This window comes from Equus asinus, chromosome 15 (assembly GCF_041296235.1).
Source record: "Equus asinus isolate D_3611 breed Donkey chromosome 15, EquAss-T2T_v2, whole genome shotgun sequence".
Lineage (NCBI taxonomy): Eukaryota > Metazoa > Chordata > Mammalia > Perissodactyla > Equidae > Equus > Equus asinus.
Window position 1 is genome coordinate 635,048 of NC_091804.1, and position 25,864 is coordinate 660,911.

General features: G+C 46.0%; 1 protein-coding gene and 1 non-coding gene across 16 annotated transcripts in view; one reads left to right on the forward strand and one right to left on the reverse strand.

Moving 5' to 3' along the window:
- Positions 1 to 7,969: 7,969 nt before the first annotated feature.
- The window catches only part of NINL (ninein like), a 137,110-nt gene continuing 119,215 nt past the window's right edge, over positions 7,970 to 25,864 (reverse strand). For 4 of the 15 annotated variants that reach the window (XM_044748235.2, XM_044748236.2, XM_070485451.1 and 1 more), the window contains 5 exons: positions 24,086 to 24,244; positions 23,239 to 23,352; positions 14,577 to 14,786; positions 12,559 to 12,672; positions 8,033 to 9,028 (listed from right to left, as the gene is read on the reverse strand). In XM_044748235.2, the coding sequence (XP_044604170.2) occupies positions 8,837 to 9,028; positions 12,559 to 12,672; positions 14,577 to 14,786; positions 23,239 to 23,352; positions 24,086 to 24,244 (789 nt within the window). In that variant the 3' untranslated portion in view covers positions 8,033 to 8,836. Of the gene's footprint in view, positions 9,029 to 11,667; positions 11,813 to 12,558; positions 12,673 to 14,576; positions 14,787 to 23,238; positions 23,353 to 24,037; positions 24,245 to 25,864 lie in introns of all 15 variants that reach the window. The other 11 variants (XM_070485453.1, XM_044748234.2, XM_070485450.1 and 8 more) reach the window with 9 other exon arrangements.
- On the forward strand, positions 17,313 to 17,419 carry LOC123277483 (U6 spliceosomal RNA). Its single transcript, XR_006514434.1, has one exon. It is a non-coding gene; the product is annotated as a U6 spliceosomal RNA (small nuclear RNA).

Consider the following 25,864-nt stretch of genomic DNA (forward strand, 5'->3'; position numbering starts at 1 on the left):
AGTTATATGTTCCTGTGAAACAAACTACCCAAAACATGGTGCCTTTAAACCACCCCCATTTTATTAGCTCTCATGGTTCTGTGGGTTGACTGTTCTGCAGGTCTTGCTGGGGTCTCTGATGCAGTTGTGTTCAGATGCTGGCTGGCTGGCTCAGCCTCCCTCTCCCTGTGTGGTCTCTCCAGCAAGCTGACTATGCTTCTCACCTGGCAGCTCAGGACTCCCGCAGTGCGGAGAGGGTGGCAGTAGGCACTGCCAGTTTTCTGAAAGGCTAGGCCTGGTACTGGACTAGCATCACTTCTCTGCACCCCTCAGTGAGCCCAGTCACAGGCTGCCCAGATTCAGTGAAGGGACCATGTGAATGAACCACAGGAAGGCACGAACACCAAGCGGCCGCCACAGCCAGGTTTTGTGTCAGTGTTCTGGTGTCTAAAATGAGTTGGTGCTCCTTCCTTTCCCTGTTTTAAACAGAAATGTAACCTTTAACATAATTTTAATACCTACAGAACCAGCTGGGTATCAATCTTTTCCAGGAGAGATCTTGATCTTTGATAAATTTTTTTATTGCTTTTATTTTCTCCTTTAGTTTTTGGTCAAGCTTTTTTTACTTTTTTCTTGAGTAAATTTTAGTTAATTATGTTTTTATAAATCTATTCTAATCTATATTTTGAAGTATATTGAGAAATTTTTTTCTTTTCTGTACATATGATCTTTCCTGTAATTATATATCAGTTTCTTTTTTTTCCTAGCCATGTAACTTAAAAGAAAATATTAGTAACGATAATATATTAATCTTTTAGGATGTAGAGGAGGGAGATGTAGATTTCAGGTGATTTACATTGCTTTTCACAACTAATAGTATTTATTTAGTTATTTATTATTTTGTGTGTGAGGAACATCAGCTGTGAGCTAACATCTGTTGCCAACCTTCCTCTTTTTGCTTGAAGAAGATTATCTCTGACCTAACATATATTGCGAGTCTTCCTCTATTTTGTATGTGGGGTGCCACCACAGCAGGGCTTGATGAGCAGTGTGTAGGTCTGCACCCAGGATGCAAACCCGCGAACCCTGGGCTGCTGAAGCAGAGCACACAACCTTAACCCCACTACACCACTGGGTTGGCCCACAACTAATAGTATTTAGGGTGAGTTGAATTTATCATTTTACTTTCTAACTTTATTAAAAAAACAATATATTCACATGGTACAAAATATATACATATAATAAGGTATATAACAAAAACTCTTGCTTCCCCCTCTGTGCTCATCCATCCTGTTCCCATACTCATAGCTAACAATTTTTATTTGTTTCATGGATGTGCTTAGAGTGTTTTTGTATGAATAAAAGAAAATATGAATATAAATTCATAAAAGATACCATACTCTATACTTAGAGAGCTTTCCCATTCTCTTCTAAATGTTTGTAGTGTATGGCTGTGTTAGGCTCTGAATTGTGTTTCCCCCAAATTCATGTGCTGAAGCCCTAACCAGTACCTTCGGAGTGTCACTGTATTTGGAGAAAGGGGCTCTCTGTGTCCAAATTTCCTCCTCTTATAAAGGTATCAGTCACATTTGATTAGGCCCATTTTACCTTAATGACTTCTTTGAAGGCTGTTTGTTTTATCTTGAAGTTACTTTGCCTGATAGAAGAATGGCAACACCTGCTTTCTTTTGTTTGCCATTTGCTTAGACTGTCATCTTCCATCTCTTCACTCTGAGCCTGTGTTGTCTTTAGAGCTGAGAGGTGTTTCCTGGAGGCAGCACATTTGTTGGGTCTTGCTTTTCAAGCCATCCAGCCACTCTATGTGTTTTCATTGGAGAATTCATTCCATTTACATTTAGAGTGCTTATTGATGTATGAGGGCTTAAAGCTGCCATTTTATCACTTGTTTTCCACTTGTTCTCTTTCCCTTGTTTCTCATCCCATGTATTTCAGACTGCCAATTCAGTTGGGTGTTTCTCTATGGTGGTTTTCTCTTCATTTATCATTTGTGTCTCTGTTCTGATTTTTACTTAGTGGTTACCATGAGATGTGTATAAAAGATCTCATAGATGAGATAGTCCATTTTCTGATAGCCTCTTATTTCCTTAGTCTAATTAGGTTCCATCCCTTTTCTCATCCCCATCTACGTTATTGTTGTCACAACTTATTCTGTTTTGTGTTGTGACTTTCAGATTAAAATGAAGTGATTATAGTTATTTTTGATGCTTTCCTTCCCTTTATCTTTGATATTATAACTGTTTGCTAACCTGTTCTGATAGCTGCAATTTCCTGATTTTGTCTATTTATTTCCTTGCTCAGAGCTTTGTAACCTCCCCCCATTTTTTTTTCCGGGTGTGAGGGCCTTCTTGATCATTTCTTTTGTGTGTTTGTGTGTGGGGCGGGGGGGATGGTGGTGATGAACTCCCTCAACTTTTGTTTATCTGGGAAAGGTTTTATTTCTCCATCGTAGCTGAAGGATATTTTCACTGCATAGAGTATTCTTGGCTGAAAGTTTTTGTCTTTCAGTATTTTGAATATATCATTCCAATCTCTCCTGGACTGTAAGGTTTCTGCTGAGAAATCTGCTGAAAGCCTGATAGGGGTTCCTTTGTAGGTTATTTTCTTCTGCCTTGCTGCCCTTAATATATTTCCTTCATCATTGACCTTTGCCAGTTTTACTAATATATCCCTTGAAGAAGGTCTTTTTACACTGATATAATTAGGAGTTCTCTTATCTTTTACTTGTAACTCCAGCCCCTTCCCCTAGTTTGGGAAGTTCTCAGCTATTATTTCTTTGAACAAGCTTTCTGCTCCTTTCTCCCACTCTTCTCCCTCTGGAATACCTATAATCCTTATGTTGCATTTTCTAATTGAATTGGGTATTTCTTGGAAACCTTCTTCATTTCTTTTTAGTCTTAGTTCTCTCTCCTCCTCCATCTCAGGCATTTCTGTATTTCTGTTCTCTAAATTGCTCATCCTGTCCTCCATAATGTCAGCTCTGTTATTCAAGGACTCCACATTTTTATTTCATTCATTGTGTTTTTCATCTCCAACATTTCTGATTGGTTTTTCTTTGTAGTTTCAATCTGTTTTGTGAAGAATTCCGTCTGTTCATTAATTTTATTCCTGATTTCATTGAACTATCTGAATTTCCTTGTAACTCACTGAATTTTTTTATGATAGCTATTTTAATTCTCTGTCACTTAGATTGTAAATTTCTGTGCCTTCAGGATTGATTTCTGGGTGCTTGTCTTTTTCCTTCTGGTCTGGTGTGTGTGTTAATATACCTCTTCATATTATTTGATGGGGTGGATTTGTGGCTTTGCATAGTGATAGTATTAGTTGCATATTCCACCTGCTGCCACTGGGGGTGGGGGGCCAGGAGCTGTGTATTTTGAGCCCACTGTGATCCCTGTCAGCTGTGCCTGTCCGAGCCTAGGCCACTCCTTGGGGCCACCACTCTAGCCTCTGTACCTCTGTGTTGTTATTTTTATCTTCTACTTATTAGTGAGATCATACGGTATTTGACTTTCTCCATCTGACTTATTTCACTTAGCCTAATACCCTCAAGGTCCATCCGTGTTATCACAAATGGCAAGATTTCAAGTGTATATAACTTTATAATAATTCTTCAAATACTGTTAATGATCCAAATTTCTGCTTTCTCATTTGGCTATGCTAAGTCCTTTGCTTTTCATATGAAATTTAGGATCAGCTTGTGAATTTCTGCCAAAAATAAACCTGCTAATATTTTGACTGGGACTGCCTTGAATCTATACATCAGTTTGGGGAGAACTCCCATCTTAACAGTATTGAATCTTCTTGCCTATAAACAAGGTTTATCTTCCCAGTGATTTCTGTCTTCGATTTCTGTCAGCAATATTTTGTAGTTTTTAGTGTATAGATCTATCAGATCTTTTGTGAGCATTTCATAGTTTTGTTTTGTTTTTTTTTAAGATTTTATTTTTCCTTTTTCTCCCTAAAGCCCCCTGGTACACAGCTGTATATTTTTAGTTGTGGGTTCTTCTAGTTGTGGCATATGGGATGCTGCCTCAGCATGGCCTGATGATCGGTGCCATGTCCGTGCCCAGGATCCGAACCAGCAAAACACTGGGCCACTGAAGTGGAGTACGTGAACTTAACCACCCAGCCATGGGGCCAGCCCCCCTAGCATTTCATAGTTTTAATGCTATTGTAAATGGTATTTTTATATTTCAAATTCTAACCATCTGTTGCTAGTAAATAGAAATACAATTGGTATTGAACTTATATCCTGCAGCCTTGCTAAACTCACTTATTAGATCTAATAGCTTTTTTTGTAAATTACATCATTTTCCACATCCACAGTGATGTTTTCTGTGAATAGAGTTTTACTTCTTCCTTCCTAATCTGGATGCCTTTCATTTCTTTTTCTTGCCTGATTTCACTGTTTAGAACCTCCAGGAGAGTAGTGAATAAAAATGGTCAGAACAGGGGCCAGCCTGGTGGCCTACTGGTTAAGTTCGGTGCACTCTGCTTTGGTGGCCTGGGTTCAGTTCCTGGGCGTGGACGTAAACCACTCTTTGGTGGCCATGCTATGGTTGTGACCCACAGACAAAATAGGGGAAGACTGGCACAGATGTTAGCTCAGTGCAGATCTTCCTCAGCAAAAAAAACCAAACAAACACAAAAGTGGCCAGAAGTCCCTGTCTTGCACATGATTTTAGGAGGAAAGCATTTAGTCTTTTACTATTAAATGTAACATTAGCTCTGAGTTTCTTCTTGATATCCATTATCAGGTTAAAGAAATTCTCTTCTATCCCTGGTTCACTGAGAGTTTTTATCTGGAATGAATATTGGATTTTGTCATATCCTTTTCTGCCTCTATTGAGATGTGCATATAGTTTTTGTCTTTTAGTTTATTGGGACAGTGAATTATAGTGGCTCATTGATTGATTTTCCAATGGTAAGCCAACCCTGCATTCTGGGCATAAACCCCACTTGGTCATGTTTTAATACTTTTTCTTGTATTAGATTTGCTAAAATTTTGTTTAGAATTGTTACATCTGTATTCACAAAGGATATTGGTCTGTAGTGTTCTTGTCATGTCATGTCATGTCATATCTTGAACTACAATGAGTTTGGAAATACTTCCTCCTCTTCAATTTTTTGGGAGAGTTCGTATAGATTTGGTATTATTTATTCCTTAAGCGTTTAGTAGAATCCACATTTAAAACATCTGGGCCTGGAGTTTCTTTGTGGGAAGGTTAACCACAATTTCTTTCATAGATATAGGGCTATTTAGTCTGTTCTTCTAGAATGAGCTTTGATAATTTTTGTCTTCTCCATTTAATCTAAGTTGTTGAATTTATTAGCATAATGTTCATAATATTGCTTTATTATGCTTTTTGTAGCAATGTCACCTCTCTTATTCCTGATATTGGTAAATCTTTTTTCTCTTTTAACCTGATCATTCTGGCTAGAGGTTTATGAATTTTATTAATCTTCTCAAAGAACCAGGCTTTGGTTTCCATGGCTTTCTCTGTTCTTTTTCTGTTTACTATTGCAGGGAACAACAAACGTCTGTGTCTTTATATGCCACACAGTCTCTGTTACAGCTGCTTGATGCTGCCATTGTAGCACAAGAGCAGACATAGAGAATACATAACAAGTGGGTATGGCTATGCCAATCAAACTATTTACAAAAACAAGCCATGGGGCTGGGCTTACCCTGCTTCATGTAGTTTGCCAACCCCTGTTTTTATTCTTTGACTTTCTACTGTGATCTTATTTCCTTTCTTCTGCTTACTTTGGAAGTTTAATTTGCTTTTGCTTTTTTAGATATTTAAGGTGGAAGCTGAGGTCATTAATTTGAGATTTGTTTTCTTTTCTAATACATGTATCTAGTGCTACGAATTTTCCCCTAAGTAAAGCTTTAGCTATACCCCACAAATTTTGATAGGTTGTGTTTTCATTTTCATTCAGTTCAAAATATTTGCTGACTTCCCCTCTGGTTTCTTCTTTGCTTCATGGTTTATTCCGCAGTCTTGTTATTCAGTTTCCAAATATTTGAGGATTTTCCAGATATCATTCTGGTCTTTCTTTCTAATTTAATTCCATTGTGATCAGAGAACATACTTTGTATGACTTGAATCCTTTTAATTTTTTGAGACTTGTTTCAAGGCTCAGAATATGGCCTATCTTGGTCAGTGTTCCTGGTGCACTTCTGCTGTTGTTAAGTGTTAGGTTCTACAAATATCAATTGATTGATAGTGTTGTTCAGGTCTACTAGATCCAATCTCCTTGTTACTCCAATCCCAGCCAGAAGCCCAAAGTAAAAGAAGTACCCTTTGATGAGTTTTGACAAATGTATACACTCATGTAACTCAAACTATATTGAGACTTACTATTTTAATAACTGGTAGAACTAGTCCCCATTCATTGGCTCTTCTTTTTTCAGAGTTTTCCAGATTATTTTATTTGTTTATTATTCTGTGCCATCAAATTGGCTCTGACTCCTGACAACCCTATGATTGAGTGGTGTCCACAGTGTCATGTCGTCAACAGCCCTACTCAGCTCCTGTAGACTCATGCCAATGGCTTTTTTCTTTTTTTGAGGAAGATTAGCCCTGAGCTGACATCCACCGCCAATCCTCCTCTTTTTGCTGAGGAAGATTGGCCCTGCGCTAATATCTGTGCCCATCTTCCTCTATTTTATATGTCGGACACCTCCCACAACATGGCTTGATAAGCAGTGTGTAGGTCCACACCTGGGATCCAAACCAGTGAACCTGGGCTGACAAAGCAGACAGCACCAACTTAGCCACTGCACCACTGGGCTGGCCTCCTCAATGGCTGCTTTTATGGAGTCAGTTCATCTCATATTTGGTCTTCCTCTTTTCCTGCTGCCTTCTACTTTTCCCAGCATTATTGTCTTTTCCAAAGAATCCGGCCTTCTCATGATGTGCCCACAGTAGGAGAGCTTCAGTTTTATCATTTTTGCCTCCAACAATAGTTCAGGCTTAATTTGCTCTAGGACCCACTTCTTTTGTCTTTCTGGCAGTCCAGGGTGTCCATAGAGCTCTCCTCCAACACCATATTTCAAATGAATCCGTTTTTCCCTGTCAGCCTTCTTCACTGTCCAGCTTTTGCACCTGTACACAGTAATTGGGAACACAAGGGTGTGGGTAACCTTGGCCGTGGTCTCTAATGACGCTTCCTTACACTTGATGATCTTTCCTGGTTCTTTCATTGCTGCGCTCCCGAGTCCCAGTCTTCTCTTGACTTCTTAGCTGTGGTCTCCATTTAAAGTGATGACTGAACCAAGGTAGAGAAAACCTTTCACAATTTCAGTGTCTTCATTGTCTACGTTAAAGTTGTGTAGTTCTCCTGTAGTCAGATTTTTGTCTTCTTGATGTTCACATGCAGTCCTGCTTTGGCACTTTCTTCTTTCACTTTCGTTAGAAGTTATTTCAAGTCATTGCTGCTTTTTGCCAGTAAGACAGTGTCATCTGCAAATCAGATTGTTGCTATTTCTTCCACCAATTTTCACTCCTCCTTCATCTGAGTCTAGCCCAGTTTTTCATATGATACGTTCTGCGTATGGATTAAACAGGGAGATAAAATGCACCCTGACACCTTTGATTATCTAGTTGTGCATATAAACTTTAGAACTGTTGAATTCTGGGACAAGGGGTTTTGATCAGGGCAGGGAACACCCGTTTGTATTTTTACTGGAAATATATTAATCAGTTAATTTAGAAGAACCAACTTTATAGTTGTTGAAATCTTCCTATCCAAGAACTGACCCTTCCATCTATTCCAGTCCCTGTGTCTTTCTATAGAGCTTTAAGGTTTTTCTCACAGACATGTGCAGACAGGAGAGGATGGGGCACAGCAGTTTGCAGATTATGAGGCCTCCAGGAAGGGGAAAGAGGTCGAGAGCAACAGAATAGAGTCTGCACCTCTATCTAAAATGTTGTAGCATAATGTTATTTTTAATGCATCTAGGTGCCTGGCACAGGAGTGTTTCTTATAAAACTATTTTTCTATACATTTGAAGTATTTTATAATTTAAAAAATTAAAAACAAATTTAGAAGTTAAATCAATTTTAATAGAAAGGAGTTAATTGCAAATAGTGATATGTCACATTACAGTAGTTTATTATGATAAATCAAATGACCACAATTTATGTATATTTTGGATATAAAACTATACTTTTTTATACATAATACAATTTCCAGTGTAATGACATTTTAATGAGGAAAAGATTGCATTTGCAGTAAATACCATCATCCCTGAGTCCACAGACCTAAAATAAGCCCTGTCCACACACCGCCTGGGGTGGAGCAGTCCCTGAAGAAGGAGCTCCCGTCCTTTGCCCTTTACTGCCGGGTTGACAGTCACAGCAAGGAAACTTTCTGGAATGTCTGTATATACCCACCATTGGGAATGCTCACCATCTAAACCCAAAGCTGTAAGAGTGAAATACAGAGCCTTGATCTTGTGTTTTAATCTCTGCAGCCAAAGTCAAAAGGACAACATTGAAATTGTTTTGTTTTACCATTTTCTTTTAGTCCTTCCTTTCTGACAGCTTCCATAATCTGTTTCACCAGTGAGTAGCAAAATTGGGAATTTTACCTAGGGAAATTACTCAGGGCCACTGATAAAAAGTAGTATTTTCCAACATGTGTAAATTTCCCCAGCATCTGGCATGTGGTAGACATTGATTAACTGTCTGTGGGGTGAACAAAGGACCCCAGTCCTCATGTATGCCCAGGGGCTGACAGCCAGTAAGCCATAGAAAATTATGGCATCACAGTGGCTTAATATTAAATGATGTCCTTCCGAAATGAATTCCAGGAGAATAAGCAGTCGCTATACAGAGAGGGACGCTGCAGCCATCTTACTGAGTAGTTTGTTGAGAGCTCTAACCTTTTCTTCCAAGATCCGGGTTTTTTTCTCAGCATCTCGTTGCTTCTCTTCAGTGACCTGCAGTGCTTTCATCAGGTGAGCATTTTCCACATAGAGCTCCTTGAGCAGCAAATCAGATTTTGTGTTCTTTTCAAACTAGAGGGGAGAAAGCCATGCTTTACTGTGAATCTAGTGCAGAAATGCTGCATGACCAGAGTTGTTCAAACCATAATTGTGGGCTTCTTACAGATCTGATACAAACATTGAATGTAATGACAAGTTTTGTTACCTGGCATGAGAGAGGACACTGAGAATCTGATGAACTATGTGGTAGAGAAAATTTAAGTCAATTCTGTGAGAATCGATTTTACCATAAAATGAAAACATACAAAGACCAAAATCCCCAGGCCTCTAAAAGGACTATTCAGTGCAGTACAAAACAAGGAAACTGTCAAGAGTGTTTGGTTCATCTCAGTGTGCTCTGCAGGCCCATCATGTCACCTGGGACACTGAGGCACTGCATCACCCTCGCAGCCTAGGGTGTGTGAGCCCAACACCACACACACAACAGCATAGGCGCTTCAGCGGTGGGGACAGAGACCACTCTCGTCACGAGCCCTGTTCAAGATAAAAAGGCAAAAAGCCCATGCTGAGTTCGTTCGTTGAACAAGTGGTTCCTGAGCTCCCCATGTGCCAGGCACGGCCCTAGCCAGGGCCCGCTCTCGGAGAGGACCAGAAACTAACAGGCAGTGTGTCAGGTGGTAAGGAGTGCTGAAAGAAACCCAGGGGACAGACGGCACAGGAGGGGTGCCCATTTTGGTCGGGGTGAACAGACGAGACTCCAGGTAGGTTGACCTGTGAACAATGGTCTCAGTAAAACACAGGAACGAGTCATGAGGCTGTCTGGGAGCGGACATTCCAGGCAGAGGGAGGACTGAGTGCGAGGGCCCGCTGTGGCTGGGGGCAACAGAAATGGCTGTCAGCAGGCCTGGGCTGGACCGGCATGGTTGCCACTGCCGGGGAGGGAGTCAGAGCTGCCCTGCTGGCTGGGCGGGCACGAAGGGAAGGAGACTAGATCCTGCAGAACCTTAGAGGCCACTGTAAAAACTCTGCCTTGTACTCTGAGGGACACAGGAGGACTGGAGGGCTCTGAGCAGAGAAGGCCAGCCCTTCAGTCACGTTGGAAAAGGACCGTGGCTGCTCCTGTGCTGGGAACAGACAGAAGGAGGAAACAAGAACACCAGTTAGGAGGCAAAGGATGAGGGTGGAAGCAGTGGGGGATGGGGCGGGAACTGGCTGGTCCTGCGTCCACCCTGAAGGCAGGGCTGATGGATTAGAGGGGCCCTGGTGGGCAGGGGCGGAATGCCCCATAACTCCAAGCTAGTGGTGGGGGTGGCTGCGAGCTCAGACAGTTCTCTGAAGGTATTTCTGTAAAGAAGAGCAAACAGGGAGGACCAGGGCTCTCAAGGTGTGTATGCAGAGCGCAGCAAAGGCCCCAGCAGAGGAGAGGACGGGTCTGGAGGAGGGGGACAGAGGGCTCTAGGCACAAGGGGTGGGGTGGAGAGGTAGGGGCGGTGGGGGTGGCGCAGAGCACGGGCGCAGGGAGGGGGCACAGGCTGCACTTCTGGTCCTCCAGTGAAACAAGCAGCTAATCACAGATAGGACGAGGGAGGAGGTGCTAGAGGGGGGAGAGGAGCCAGGAGAGGAGGAGGAGGAGCAAGGAGGGTCTGCAGGTGGGACTCCTCGCCCCACGTCCCACGCAGGTGCGAGGCCCAGGATCTAACTGGAACTAAGGTTTGTCAGGCAACGTGAGGGTATGTGAGGACATGACTAGAAGGTCACCGGGGGCAAAGCTGGGGTGAGGGGAGTTAGGACAGGGGACCATGGAGGTGCAGGAGGTGCCAGCAGGGGACAAACCTGCAAAGACAGCGAGGTCAGAGGGGGGCAGCTGTGCAGTGACCCCAACTGGGCACTTTGCACTGTGCTTCAGGACCAAGAGGGGCACAGAGATGTCACCCCACGTGGGCTCAGCTCAGGAGCCTCCCATCAACCGTACTTGATTACGATGTGCTACCATCTCTCTACAGATGCTGCCATTTCCCTTGATTCCCCCAGCACTGAGGATCACTCCAGAGCAGCTGGCTTTGCGCTCCCCTTCTCTGTGTCTCTGCTCCCTCCCTGACTGCCTCAGACTAAAAGCTCTCTCCATCTGGCAGCTGCAGCCTTCCCTGCTTTCCTTTTGTCTTTGCTCCCTATAGCAGCCCAGTTCTTTCTTTTTTTTCCCTCCCCAAAGCCCCAGTACATAGTTGTATATTCTGGTTCTAAGTCCTTCCAGTTCTTCTACGTGAGCCAGGGCCACAGCCTGCGAGTGCTGTGTTTCTGCGCCCGGAGGGAACTGGGCCGCCAAAGCGGAGTGCATGGAACGTTAACCACTAGGTCATCAGGGCTGGCTCCCGAGTTCCTTCTCTTTTCCCCAGAGTGATTTCTTTAAAAATATAGATCATGCTCTTACTTAAAAATCTTCCATGGGGCCAGCCCCGTGGCCAAGTGGTTAAGTTCACGCCCTCCGCTTCAGCGGCCCAGGGTTCAGATCCTGGGCACGGACATGGCACCACTCATCAGGCCATGTTGAGGCAGTATCCCATGTGCCACAAGTAGAAGGACTACAACTAAAATATACAACTATACACTGGGGGGATTCGGGGAGAAAAAGCAGAAAAAAAAAATCTTCCAATGGCTTCTAATTGCAATTAAAAGGAAATCCAAATTCCTGGCCTTGAGGGGGCCCTGCGTACCTGTACTTGCCCATCAGTTCACAGCAGCCACAAGGACCTCCTCGATGGCCTTCTGATGTGCCAGGGTGGATCCCGGCTAAGAACATTTGTCTGCACTGCTCCCTCTGCCTGGAATGCACCTCCTCCTGGGGTGTGGCATGTCCCCCTGACACGTGAAGACACATGGGGTCCTGTTACGGCCGTCCCAGTGATTGAGGGTGCTACCGGCACTGAGCCCTACAGCACGCACGACGGTCCTACCCAGTGAGCAATTCTCTCTTCCAAAATGCCAAGCTGGCCTCTGTTAGGGGACACAGCTAGACATTCCCATGGCTGGGACATTAGGTGTCTGCTCCCATACCGTCTCCTCAGCATGGTACCCAGACCATTCCCGACTCCCCTCCATCTCAATTTCTCTTCTTCAGAGCACTTCTCACAGCCTGAGGTCATTTACCTTTGTTGCCTGTCCCCACCTCCAGAATGTAAGGTCCCTGAGGGCTCATCTCAGGGTCTACCTGGAACAGTGGTGCTCAGTGAACACCTGCTGAATGACTGAATGAACGAATGAATGAATGTCCTTTCTGAGATGATGTGAACACCTCAAAAATACATCTTAAAACAGTTCCCCAAAGAAAATAAGCACAATGTACATACAAATATAGTGCAAGGTATATATTTAGTAAAACCAGTTTTCTACTGATTGCTTTTAATTGTTAATCTTCTGAAAAAAATTTGTAAATTCAGATTCTCAAAATGAGGTTTAGACAGAGCCCCAGATTCAGTGGTTCTAGAGGAACATGGGGTTCTCGAGTTCTGTAACAAGACAGTCTCCCCCTGATCAGCTACGTGAACACCCGTAAAAAAAACATCCGCATGACCGTGTGGGCACGGAATGACAGGACCGTCACCCACCTGCTCCTTCAGCTCACCCACTTTCTCCTGTAGGAGCATTTCCAGATTCTCCAGAATCATCTCCACTTCTTCTACCCGCTCTTCTGTGTCTTTAAGTTGTTTTTCCTGTTCTTCCTGTCACAAAAGGAGGTTACAAACCAGTATTTTACATTTGAAAAAAAATCAGCTCAGGCTTATTTACCTTAGAAGGGAAATTAGCTACACTGTACAAATCTGGGGGAACTGTGAGTAACTGTTTATCTGTACGAGTAATAGTTAAATAGTTAACTAGTTAATGGCCGTTGGGTCACAGCCACAAAGCTATCGTTTCTCCTTGTAGTTCAAGGAGAATTAGCAGACTGCTTTGTCCTAGGAATTTAATCAGAAATGACTAACAGTGAGTTTCCCCAAACGTGTTACTATTTCCAAAGGGTTTCTGATTACAGTTCTCTGTTCTGCCAATAATCTGTCACATCTTAACTTCATCGCCAGCTTAACATTTCTGCATAAGGCAGGCAGGTTACTCCTCCCTAGACTAACACTGAACCCACCTTTCAAGTCTGGCTCTGACTGCATCCTCATGCAGGTGCCCCGCCCTGGCTCCTGATCTCACACTCCTCCCTCCCTGGGTTTTTCGTCACCAACTGTGACATTGTGACATTCAGGGTGGAGTTGTTTTCTCAGCCTTTTAAACACTTAGATTGGGTGTACACATGCCACAGACCCTTCGGCACTTTAAAAGTGCTAACTCATTGATGCCTCGAAATAATGCTTTGAGGCGAGTACCACTGGTATCCGAATTTTACAGATGAGGAATCTGAAGCACAGAGAGGTTAAGTGGCCCAAGGTCTTTCAACTGGGAGGTGGTGGAGAATTCCAATCTCTGCAGTCCATGCTCAGAGCCAGCGTGCCCTGCTTCCCCTTGAGGCAGCACTCTGTTTCTGTATCTCCGCACACCTAGTCAGGCACACAGGCAGGACCCCTAAGTCTGCGCCAATACCTTCTGACCTCTTGTCCCACTGCCCTCCCTCTCCCGCCCTGTGACCCTTGTTATCCTCAAACACGCGAAGGGCATACCCACCTCAGGGCCTTCACATGTGCTGCTCCTGTTGCCTGCAGCACTCCTTCCCCAACTAAGTGGATGGCTTGCTCGCTCAACTCCCTCAGGTCTTGGCTCAAGTACCAACCTGGCGAGGCCCTCTCTGGCCACTCCATTTACAGTGGCAAAGCCCCTGCGCCTCAGCACTCATCACCCTCTGCTATGCTCTCCACACACATCACTCACTGCTTGTTTCTCGGTTCTCTGTCTCCCCAGCACCACTGGCATGTGGGCTCCAGGAGGGCGCAGATTTCCGCCTGGTGTGTTCATTGTGATGCCTACATCAGTGTGTACCCCATGAATAACTTCTGTGCTCCTCATGCCTGTGCATGGATCTTTTTCAGTCTGCATAATGGTTTAAGATTCACTTTAAATTAGATGCATCATTTGGAAACTGGGAGCGTTCATGTAAAAATCTAGTTTCTGGCTTTTCTTTGAAATCAGGAGAATTGGCACACTGGAGCCTGCACTCTCACAGGGCTACAAGGTGGGACCACTGCCCGTTGCCTCACTCATGGCCTCTGTCCCCACATCTCGGGCCCGGTAAGCAGTTTGAGTGTGTGGCCCCTAGCAAGCAGCCATGTGGCCCACTGCATACGCACGCAGCCCCTGAAGACAGACTGTCTGGGAGGACCTGTGGCCCCAGGTTGGAGAGAGCTTCAGAGTCAGCTGGATCAACACTTCTGCAGCGGGGGAGACACCCTCCCCAAGAGGCTTGCCGCCCCTCCCTCATCCATCCTCAGCATCTGTTAGAGCCCTTTACTGTTCACGATGCAGAGCGGGGCCCTGCAGCTTCTCCACGACCAGTCCTCGAGGAGCCGCGCGGCTGTCGGGGGTCTTCCCCTAGACACTCGGGCAGGTTTTGGCTGAGTTACCAGTGATCCAATCTCACCTTCCCCATTACCGACAATTGGTCCTTGGGGCCCTTGTCACCACTCACCCGCTGTGTTTCCAGCCGCCTCCCCTCCTCCTCATGGAGGCTGCACTCCTCACGGAGCTGCTGAGCCACCCGCTGCTCCCCTTCCAGCAGCTGCTGCAGCTCGGCCACATGGCCCCAAGGCACCAGCAGCTCCATCTGCTCCTGCAGCTGGTGGACCTCCCGCGAGTACTGAGCCTGTGCCAGCCTCAGCTTCAGGCTGGCTCCGTGCAACTGCAGAGGGGAGAAGGCCACACAGTTTGGGTACAGCTGCCGAGAACGATAGGGTCATTACCAGACACGACAGCCTCCAAACTGAAAGGATAAGGGAGGCATCCTTACTCCTCTCTGGCCCCTGCATCTGTAGCACAACGCGGGGTTCACAAAGAGCCCGTTCTCCTGAGTTCCGGCAGCCAAACTCCCATTTAGCCAGAGTTTGGGCTCAGGGAGAGAGTCAAGAAGACTTTGGTCTTTAATCCTCAAAATGGTCACACTGAGACTTTCCACTGCATCCACGGGAGGGTCATGTTATACATACAGTCCGTCCAGTTTTACTGTTCAGCGTACTTCACTGCTAATTATTTAAAAGCTGTAACGCATGCAAGCCGTGTACGGTAATTTTCTTCTAAGCGAGGAGTGCACACTCTCGAGACCGCCGTGAGGCCGGGCTCACAGAGGGTAATTAGACCAGTGACCACTGACAGGGACTTCGGAGCAGGTGTGGATGAACCACAGCATCTGACTCCCCAGCCACAGAGGACGGCCCAGAACTCACCGGAGTTCTGTGAACTGTTAGTGCTGAACTACACAGAACTCAGCCAATCCTCATGGTCAGCAGGTGGGAGGCCAGATCTAAACCCCATCGACATTCACTCTAACTCTGGAGGCTTCTTCTAGAATACACAGAATTTCCATAGCACCCTAAAAGAACCAGCCGTGTCAGCCCCTTGTGCACCTCTAAGACCCCAGAGACAAGAGAGGGAGGTGGCTCCATGGAAGGTCACACTTAGGGCAGGTCCGAGGTGGTCACGTGGTCACAGAGAAGGGGAGGGCACTGGGGCGAAAGCAAGGCTGCAAACCTCCAGCCCAGGCTCCCTTCCACAGTCACTGTGTCACCACGAGTCTCTAAGGGGCCTTCTGGGGGCCCAGTCAACACTGTAACATGTGTTACAGTGGTCATTTAAATGTTACAATGTAACATTTAAGACAGGGGTCACCCCAGAGACGACCTCACACGCAGTTCCCAGGATGACAGCCATTCCGCTCTTCGGGAGGGGAAGTGGGGAGAACCAGTTCTGAAACACATCACCACATGGAGCCTCCTCTGGCCTGCTTTCAGGAGCCATCCTGGGTCACCCGCGGGGAGCTGAGCCCGCAGGCCCTTGTGACTCCAGCGTCAGAGCACCCACCCACCCCAAAGGCGCTCTTGCTCTCTGACCTCGCTCCTCGTCACCTCTGACGCTGGCTCTTCCTCTGGACACACTGCCCCATGCTCCTCACTGCTTCTTTCTACGGCCATCTTTCTGCTCTGACATCTCTCTGGCAGGGAGGCCGCTGTCCAGCCCATCGTGAGGCCTCTGTGGCCCTACTGCACTCTGCACAAGACAGGAGTCCATAAATGACCCCAGAGCTGAACTACTCTGAGCCCTCTTCCTTTCCATCCTCGTGCAAGCAAGACTCGGGAGGAGGCTGGGCCGGCTCCAGAGCCGCCTGTTCGACTGCCCAACGAGAAGGGGAGGACGTCCCCAGAAGAGCACCAGGCATACTGACAGCCAGGAAATAAAGGCTTTGTGTCCTGGGCGCTGGGGCATGGTGGTGAGCCTCTCTCAGCCACTGGCTCCTCCTGTTCCTCCTGTTCCTTGAGAGGCAGGGCTGTGCCTGCCCCTTGAGTCCAGGCTGGACCAACAGAATGTGTGGGAGGGACGTTCTGGAATGCCCAGGCACAGTCCTGAGAAGCTGGCAGCTTCTGTCTGCTCCTCCTGGGGCGCCTGGGTGCTGTTCCTCTCAGAGCCTCACTGCTGTGCTATGGGAACCTCATGCCACGCAGAGGCCAGGTGTGGGTGCCCCAGCTGCCAGCCAACACCACGCACCGGCCTGCGGCGAGCCCTCTCAGAAGCCTGCCTCAGTCGAGCCTTCGGACTACCCTATCTGACTGCAATTGCTGGAGACCCCAAGTGAGACAGGCCAGCTGAGCAGTCAGCCCGCAGACCAGGAAGGATACAGACAAAGGGCGTGAGAAGCCACCAAGTTTGGGGGAGGTATGCCACGCTGCCACACAGAACCAGGACGGGCTTCCAAGGCCTGTGACTCATGCAATGCTTGGCCAGCCAATACGCCCTCTCTGAGCTCCCAGGAAGCTCCTCCAGTGGCCTCACCCAAGCTGCTCTCCTGCTAGGACCTGTCCAACCTGCCCAGCTCTGTGGCCTCCTGGGCACTGCTTCTCAGAACCACCCACACACGTGCCAGTGACACCAGCTCCCTCCCATGTGGCTCCACGCGCCCCCTTGCATGGCATGCCCACAGGCTCCCTAACTGCCTGGAGGCTCCTCTTCCTCATTTGTGCCAACTTTCATCAATGTGTTTTTTGGGGGGACCTCCTCTAAATCATGAGAAAAGGAGAAGCCAGCTCACGTCGCAGCAGCACAGCTTATGTCAGGTGTCTTCTGCCTGTGACGACGGCCAACTCCTTAGCCTCAAAGGGCTCAGATCGGCCAAGGCAATTTCTCAAGGTTCCTCTTGGGCTTAAGAATAGAGAAGGGAGTGCTCGCTTCGGCAGCACATATACTAAAATTGGAACGATACAGAGAAGATTAGCATGGCCCCTGCGCAAGGATGACACGCAAATTCGTGAAGCGTTCCATATTTTTGCAATACATCAAAAAGATTATACACCATGATCAAGTGGGATTTATACCAGGGACACAGGGATGGTTCAACATCCGCAAGTCAATCAACGTGATACACTACATCAACAAAAATGAAAAACAAAAACCACATGATCATCTCAATAGACGCAGAGAAAGCATTCGACAAGATCCAACACCCATTTATGATAAAAACCCTCAGTAAAATGGGTATAGAAGGAAAGTACCTCAACATAATAAAGGCCATATATGATAGACCCACAGCCAACATCATACTCAATGGACAAAAGCTGAAAGCCATCCCTCTGAGGACAGGAACAAGACAAGGGTGCCCACTTTCACCACTCCTATTCAACATAGTACTGGAGGTGCTGGCCAGAGCAATTCGGCAGGAAAAAAAAATAAAAGGAATCCAAATAGGTAACGAAGAAGTAAAACTCGCGTTGTTTGCAGACGACATGATCTTATACATAGAAAACCCCAAAGAATACACAGAAAAACTATTAGAAATAATCAACAACTACAGCAAAGTAGCAGGGTATAAAATTAACGTGCATAAATCAGTAGCATTTCTATACACTAACAATAAACTAACAGAAAAAGAACTCAAGAACTCTATTCCATTCACAATCGCAACGAAAAGAATAAAATACCTTGGGATAAACTTAACCAAGGAAGTGAAGGATCTATACAATGAAAACTACAAGACTTTCTTGAAAGAAATAGGCGATGACATAAAGAGATGGAAAAACATTCCTTGCACATGGATTGGAAGAATAAACATAGTTAAAATGTCCATACTGCCTAAAGCAATATACAGATTCAATGCTATCCCAATCAGAATCCCAAGAACATTCTTCACAGAAATTGAACAAACAATCCTAAAATTCATATGGGGGAACAAAAGACCACGAATTGCTAAAGCAATCCTGAGCAAGAAAAACAAAGCCGGCGGAATCACAATCCCCGATTTCAAAACATACTACAAAGCTACAGTGATCAAAACAGCATGGTACTGGTACAAAAACAGGTCCACAGATCAATGGAACAGAATTGAAAGCCCAGAGATAAAACCACACATCTATGGACAGCTAATCTTCGACAAAGGAGCAGAGGGCCTACAATGGAGAAAAGAAAGTCTCTTCAACAAATGGTGCTGGGAAAACTGGACAGCCACATGCAAAAGATTGAAAATTGACCATTCTTTTTCACCACACACCAAAATAAACTCAAAATGGATCAAAGACCTAAAGATTAGGCCTGAGACAATAAGTCTTTTGGAAGAGAATATAGGCAGTACACTCTTTGACATCAGTTTCAAAAGAATCTTTTCGGACACTGTAACTCCTCAGTTGAGGGAAACAATAGAAAGAATAAACAAATGGGACTTCATCAGACTAAAGAGCTTCTTCAAGGCAAGGCAAAAAAGAATTGAAACAAAAAAACAGCTCACTAATTGGGAAAAAATATTTACAAGCCACTTATCCGACAAAGGGTTAATCTCCATAATATACAAAGAACTCACACTGCTTAACAACAAAAAAACAAACAACCCGATCAAAAAATGGGCAGAGGACATGAACAGACATTTCTCAAAAGAAGATATGAATATGGCCAATAGACACATGAAAAGATGTTCATCATCGCTAATCATCAGGGAAATGCAAATCAAAACTACACTAAGATATCACCTTACCCCCGTTAGATTGGCAAAAACATCCAAAACCAAGAACGACAAATGTTGGAGAGGTTGTGGAGAAAGAGGAACCCTCATACACTGTTGGTGGGAATGCAAACTGGTACAGCCACTATGGAAAACAGTATGGAGATTTCTCAAAAAGTTAAAAATAGAAATACCCTATGACCCAGCCACCCCATTACTGGGTATCTATCATAAGAACCTGATATCAGATATCTCAAGAGTCCGTTGCACCCCTATGTTCATCGCAGCATTATTTACAATAGCCAAGACGTGGAACCAGCCTACATGCCCAGAAACTGATGATTGGATAAAGAAGATGTGGTATATATACACAATGGAATACTACTCAGCCATAAAAAAAGACGAAATTGGCCCATTCACAACAATGTGGATGGACCTCGAGGGCATTATGTTAAGCGAAATAAGTCAGTCAGAGAAAGACGAACTCTATATGACTCCACTCATAGGTGGAAATTAGTATATTGAGAAGGAGATCTGATCGGTGGTTACCAGGGAAAAGGGGGGGTGGGGGGAGGGTACGGAGGGGGAAGTGGTGTACCCACAACATGACTAACAAAAATGTACAACTGAAATTTCACAAGCTTGTAATCCATCATAACATTAATAAAAAAAAAAAAAAAAAAAAAAGAATAGAGAAGGGAGCCACCCGATATGCAGAGGGACCTCTGGGAAAGTGTCTGCTTGCAGTGGGAAGGCTGGGAGCCCACAGGAGCCCCTGACAGCACATCCTAATTGTCTGCCCAGGCTGACCCCTCCACAGCCTCGGGCATCTCGCCCCTCACATGGGGTGGCCACTGACTGGGAGCCAGCCGGGGAGCCTGCAAAGAGGCTCAGCAGAGGGAGGTGCGTGGGTGCCACACAAGGGAGAACAGCACTGGGCCTGAGGCCGCGCAGTGGAGGCCCCTCCAGCCTGCGTGCACGGCAGCCTCTCTCATGGCACCTCTTTTCTCCCTGCAGCCCCGGGCCCTCCAAGCGCACCCACAGCTGGGTCCTCGCCAGGTGCTCGGCCCTCAGGGCCCCTCCCACTGTCACATCCCTGCATTCTCTCCTCCCACTCGATCACCCTCCTCCCCCAGGAAGAAGTGGCTTCCCCTCTCTGTGTCCCTGCACCCCACCCTGTCAGGGCACCCAACGTCCCTGCCTGGCCCGCCCTGCTCACACCTGTTTGTCCCAGACTGTGAGCTCCCTGCCCCATTGTATTTACACCACCCAAGCTGGCGAGCACTGGAGAAATCCTGGAGCCGGAGAGAAGGCAGCACCAGCAGGCACAACACCCAGACGTGTGCCATTTCAGTGCCTCTCTCTGTGCACCTGAAGTGTGAGAGGATGGCCCCACCTTGTTTTATTGTGCTTCACAGTAAAAAAAAAACTGGTTTTCACGAATTCAAGGTTTGCGGCAGCCCTGAGTTGAGCAAGTCTGGGGGCACCACTTTTCCAACAGCATTTGCTCACTTCATGTCTCGGTGTCACAGTTCAGTATTTCTCACAATATTTCAAACATTTTCATCATTATATTCGCTGTGGTGATCTATGATCAGTGACCTTTGATGTTACTATTGTAATTGTTTTGGGGCACCACAAACCAAGCCCATATGGCAAACTCAATCGACAAATGCGGTGTGTGTTCCGACTGCTCCACTGACTAGCCATTCCCCATCTCTCTCCTTCTCCTTGGGTCTCCCTGTTCCCTGAGATACAACAATATCGAAATTAGGCCAATTAATAACCTACGATGACCTCTTAGTCTTGAAGTGAAAAGAAGAGTTGCACATGTCTCATTTTAAATCAAAAGCTAGAAATGATTAAGCTGAGTGAGGAAGGCGTGTCGAAAGCAGAGACAGGCCAAAAGCTAGGCCTCTTGCACCAAACAGTCAAGTTGTAAATGCAAAGCAGAAGTTCTTGAAGGAAATTAAAAGTGCTACTCCAGGGAACACACGAATGATAAGAAAGTGAAACAGCCCTATTGCTGATATGGAGGAAGTTTCAGTGGTCTGGAGAGGAGATCAAACCAGCCACAACATGCCCTTACGCCAAAGCCCGATCCAGAGCCAGGCCCTGACTCTCTTCAATTCTGTGAAGGCTGAGAGGGGTGAGGCAGCTGCAGAAGAAAAGTCTGAAGCCAGCAGAGGTTGGTTCATGAGGTTTGAGGAAAGGAGCCGTCTCCATAACAAAAGTGCAGGTGAGGCAGCAAGTGCTGATGTAGAAGCTGCGGCAAGTTCTCCAGAAGATCCGGCTAAGATCATTAATGCAGGGGCCGCCCTGAACAACAGGTTCTCCGTGCAGAAGAGACAGCCTTATATTGGAAGAGAGGCCATCTAGGACTTTCATAGCTAGAGAGGAGAAGTCAGTGCCTGGCTTCAAAGCTTCAAAGGACAGGCTGACTCTCTTGTCAGGGACTAACGCAGCTGGTGACTTTCGGTTGCAGCCAGTGCTCATTTACCATTCTGGAAATCCTAGGGCCCTTAAGACTTATGCTAAATCTACTGTTCCTATGCTCTGTAAGTGGAACAACAAAGCCTGGATGAGAGCACATCTGTTTACAACATGGTTTGCTGAATATTTTGAGCCCACTGTTGAGACCTACTGCTCAGAAAAGAATATTCCTTTCAAAATATTACTGCTCATTGACAATGCACCTGGTTCCCCTAAGAGCTCTGAGGGAGATGTGCAATGAGATTAATGTTGCTTTCATGCAGAACATCCATTCTGCAGCCCATGGATCAAGGAGTAATTTCAACTTTCAAGTCTTATTATTTAAGAAGTACATTTTGTAAGGCGATGGCTGCCATAGATAGTGATTCCCCTGAGGAATCTTGGCAAAGTAAATTAAAAACCTTCTGGAAAGGATCCACCGTTCCAGATGCCATTAAGAAATTTGTGATTCATGGGAAGAGGTCAAAATATTAGCATTAACAAGAGTTTGGAAGAAGTTGATTCCGACCCTCATGGATGACTTTAAGGGGTTCAAGATTTCAGTGGAGGAAGTAAGTGCAGATGTGGTGGAAACAGCAAGAGAATTAGAATTGGAAGTGGAGCCTGAAGATGTCACTGAGTTGCTGCGACCTCATGATCAAACTTGAACAGACGAGGAGTTGCTACTTATGGATGAGCAAAAAAAGTGATTTGTTGAGATGGAGTCTACTCCTGGTGGAGATGTTGTGAAGTTCATTGAAATGACAACAAAGGATTTAGAATATGACATAAACACAGGTTTGAGACGACTGACTCCAGTTTTGAAAGTAGCTCTACTGGGGGTAAAATGCTCTCAAAGAGCATCACATGCTACAGAGAAATTGCTCATGAAAGGAAGAGCTGATCGATGTGGCAAACTTCAATGTTGTCTTATCTTAAGAAATTGCCACAGTCACCCCAACCTTCAGCCACCATCACTCTGATCAGTCAGCAGCCATCAACAGTGAGGCGAGACCCTCCGCCAGATTAGCACTCGCTGAAGGCTCACATGATGGTTAGCATTATTTAGCAATGAAGTATTTTTTAATTAAGGTGTGTACTTTGTTTTTTAGACATAGTGCTATTGCACACTTAATAGACTACAGTATAGTGTAAACACAAGTTTTATATGCACTGGGAAACCAAAAAATTCATGTGACTCGCTTTGTTGTGGTATTTGCTGTATTGTGGCGGTCTGGAACCAAACCCGCAGTATCTGTGAGGTCTGCTGTATAAGACGAGGGCACAGAGCTTGCTAACCACAGGGACTACTCTGACCCCAGGGTTTCGACCCTGCTGCCTTGGATCTGACACCAGGTCCCCACCTCAGAGGCCACTCCAACACGTTCCTTTGGCTCTTCCATTCTATTGAAGGCACACCCAAAGGGACTGCTCATTGGCCTTCTCCCACCGTGAGTGCGTGACTAAACCGAGGCACAGCTCTGCATGTGGCTTGCTCAACACCAACCCAACCCTGGACTAGGCTTGACTTTACTTCTGAGCCTGGTAAGTACCTGACTAGCTGTGTGACCTCAGGCCAGCCCAATAACCTCTCTGGGCCAGAGTAGTCCAGCAAGGATCTGTCAGACTAAATTGCGTTGACTCTCCTCCCAGCTGGGACCCGGCCCCGGCCATCAGGCACACTCACCTGGTCTCGACTTTCTTCAAGGGTCTCTCTCAGATGTGACTGCAACAGTCTCAGGCTCTGACATTCTTGATTTACATGTTCAAGTTCAAGTTCAAGTTTTTGGATTTGGTGACCCTGTTTTCAAAAGATAAATTTCACAAGTATAAGAAATACCTTAGCAGTCTGGAACATGTTTAATGCAGAAACTTCAGAAAATTACAGAAAAGCAAAAATTACAAAATTTACATCACCCGTGATCCCAGCAGCCTGAGCACTACACCTGACCCTGCGCGTGTGCTGTTACCTTCCTCTGCACACATGCGTTTCTAGTGGGAAGACTGGCGCCGTGACGCGGGCTCTGCTTTCCCCCTTACCTCCCCTCGGGCATTCCCCATGACATGAGATACTATTTGGAAGCAGGACTGTTACACGGCTGCACCATAATTAACTCCCTCATTCAGTACTGTCGATGATTTCTGCTGATTCCAACTCTGTTAGCTATTACAGATACCACAGCAATAACAACACTTCCAGCGAAGTCTTCCACAATGCTCGGGAAAAATTCCCCCAAGTAGAATCAGGAAGTCAGAGTAGACTGACAACCTTGAGGCTCTTGATATATATTTTGCCAAACTGTCCTCCAGAGAGATCATATGCGTTTATTCTCTATCAGCAGGATTTAATTCCTTTCTGCAGCTTTTTCTAGATATCAGGGATTTGCAAAAGCTGCTGAAGTCACGTGTTTTCCAGGACCTGCTTGCTAGGTCCCTGACTTCACTGCAGGGCGGTGCCCACCTCCAGGCTTCAGGCTGTCCCTAACCTGTGTCAGGCTGCTTCTCTAGGTGCCACTCCTCCACTGGCCATTCACCTGCAGCTCTTCTCGGTGGGACCCCTCCTCCAGTCTCTGTGTTAACTGCTGAATGGTGATGCGGTTCTTCTCGTTTTGGGCCTGGTGGGTGGAGGCCTCCTCTCCCAGCTGAAGGATCCTGTGCTTGAGCTGGGACAATTCATCCTTGTATTTCTGATTCTAGAGCAAAAAGGTTGGAAAGGTGGAAAGGTTATTTTTTTAAACCAGCAGCTCGACTCAAGATCATTCCAGTGGCTCTCAACTAGGGACGCTTTCGTTCCACATGGCACATCTAGCAATGTCTCCAGACACTTCTGGTTATCACAGGTGGGGGAGGGACTGCTACTGGCAACTAGCGGGTGAGGCGCTCAGCATCCTCCACTGCAGAGAATGGTCCAGCCCCACATGGCCATAGTGCCAAGGACGAGGAACCCTGCTCCGTCCCCTAGAAGAAATGGGACCCATCTGGACTGCCAGAGGGGGTCAGACGCCACAAAAACCGAACCACTGTTCTGAAGACCTTTCATGTTTTCCTCATTTCTTCCATGGTTATTTCTAAGATTATTTTAAGCAGTTTGAAGAAAAACACCCTAATTAAACTTAAGGTATATGAATTTCCTCAAAATCTCCTCTGGGGCTGGCCCCGTGGCCGAGTGGTTAAGTTCACGCGCTCCGCTGCAGGCGGCCCAGTGTTTCGTTAGTTCGAATCCTGGGCGCGGACATGGCACTGCTCATCAGACCACGCTGAGGCAGCGTCCCACATGCCACAACTAGAAGGACCCACAACGAAGAATATACAACTATGTACTGGGGGGCTTTGGGGAGAAAAAGGAAAAAATAAAATCTTTAAAAAAAAAAAATCTCTGATTTTGTCATTACACACAGTTTTCAGCAGGCGTTGATTGAACTGTATATTTTGCTTTTTCTCAACAGCCACAGCCCAGCAGACGGTGGGTGCTCAACAATGCTCACTGGTTAACGAGCAAATGCACCGCAAGCTGAAGCAGGAGCTCGAAAGGAGGCCTTACAGCCTTTCACCAAGGAAATTCCAGTTATTTTCAACTGTTTGTCAAGACTATCTTCAGATAAACCACACTTTGCTAACTTGCTTTTTTACACAGCAGTCAGCTGTCGAGGCCCAGAGTTGGCCCTTGGGTCTCGTCAGGGCGGCGTCCCTGCCTGGCCCCAGCACTGCTGGCGACACCGGCCCCCAGGACTGCCAACAATCATGTCACTTTTCTGTGTTTGAGGGTCTGATAAACACATAATAGACCATGTTGTTTCAACTCGGATCATTCCAGCTTAGCAGGCTACACATTTTTCTTGTGCTGATTTCTCATTTTCTTCTCTGTAAATTAGTCACCATTGTGTCCTCTCCCAGGAACCTTGGTACCGAGTCCCCGGCAGCTGTGCCTGGTATAGAACGCTCTTGTGTTTATTACATTCTACTGGGAAAATGAGAACTGTTTTCAATATTGATACATATTCAGCTTGTCCTCTGAGAACAGCCTTGATTTCATTATCAGCCAGAAATGGACTCTTCCTTCAACTCCTGGGATCATCCCACTGGTTGATTTTCTTCTATTCATCTTTCACACGTAAAGTCTTTGTTTGGAAATAATTTCAGACTTACAGACCACTTGCAAGGCTATTACAGAGAACATGTGGCACCCTCTCCAGGCCCAGCTGATGGCGTTTTCCTGGCCACATTGTGAGGCACTCTCCATGCGCGACATATGCACACATGCACATGGCGGATTCTGAGCCACAGCTGGCAGCGTGTTTCCTAAGAAGGGGCGT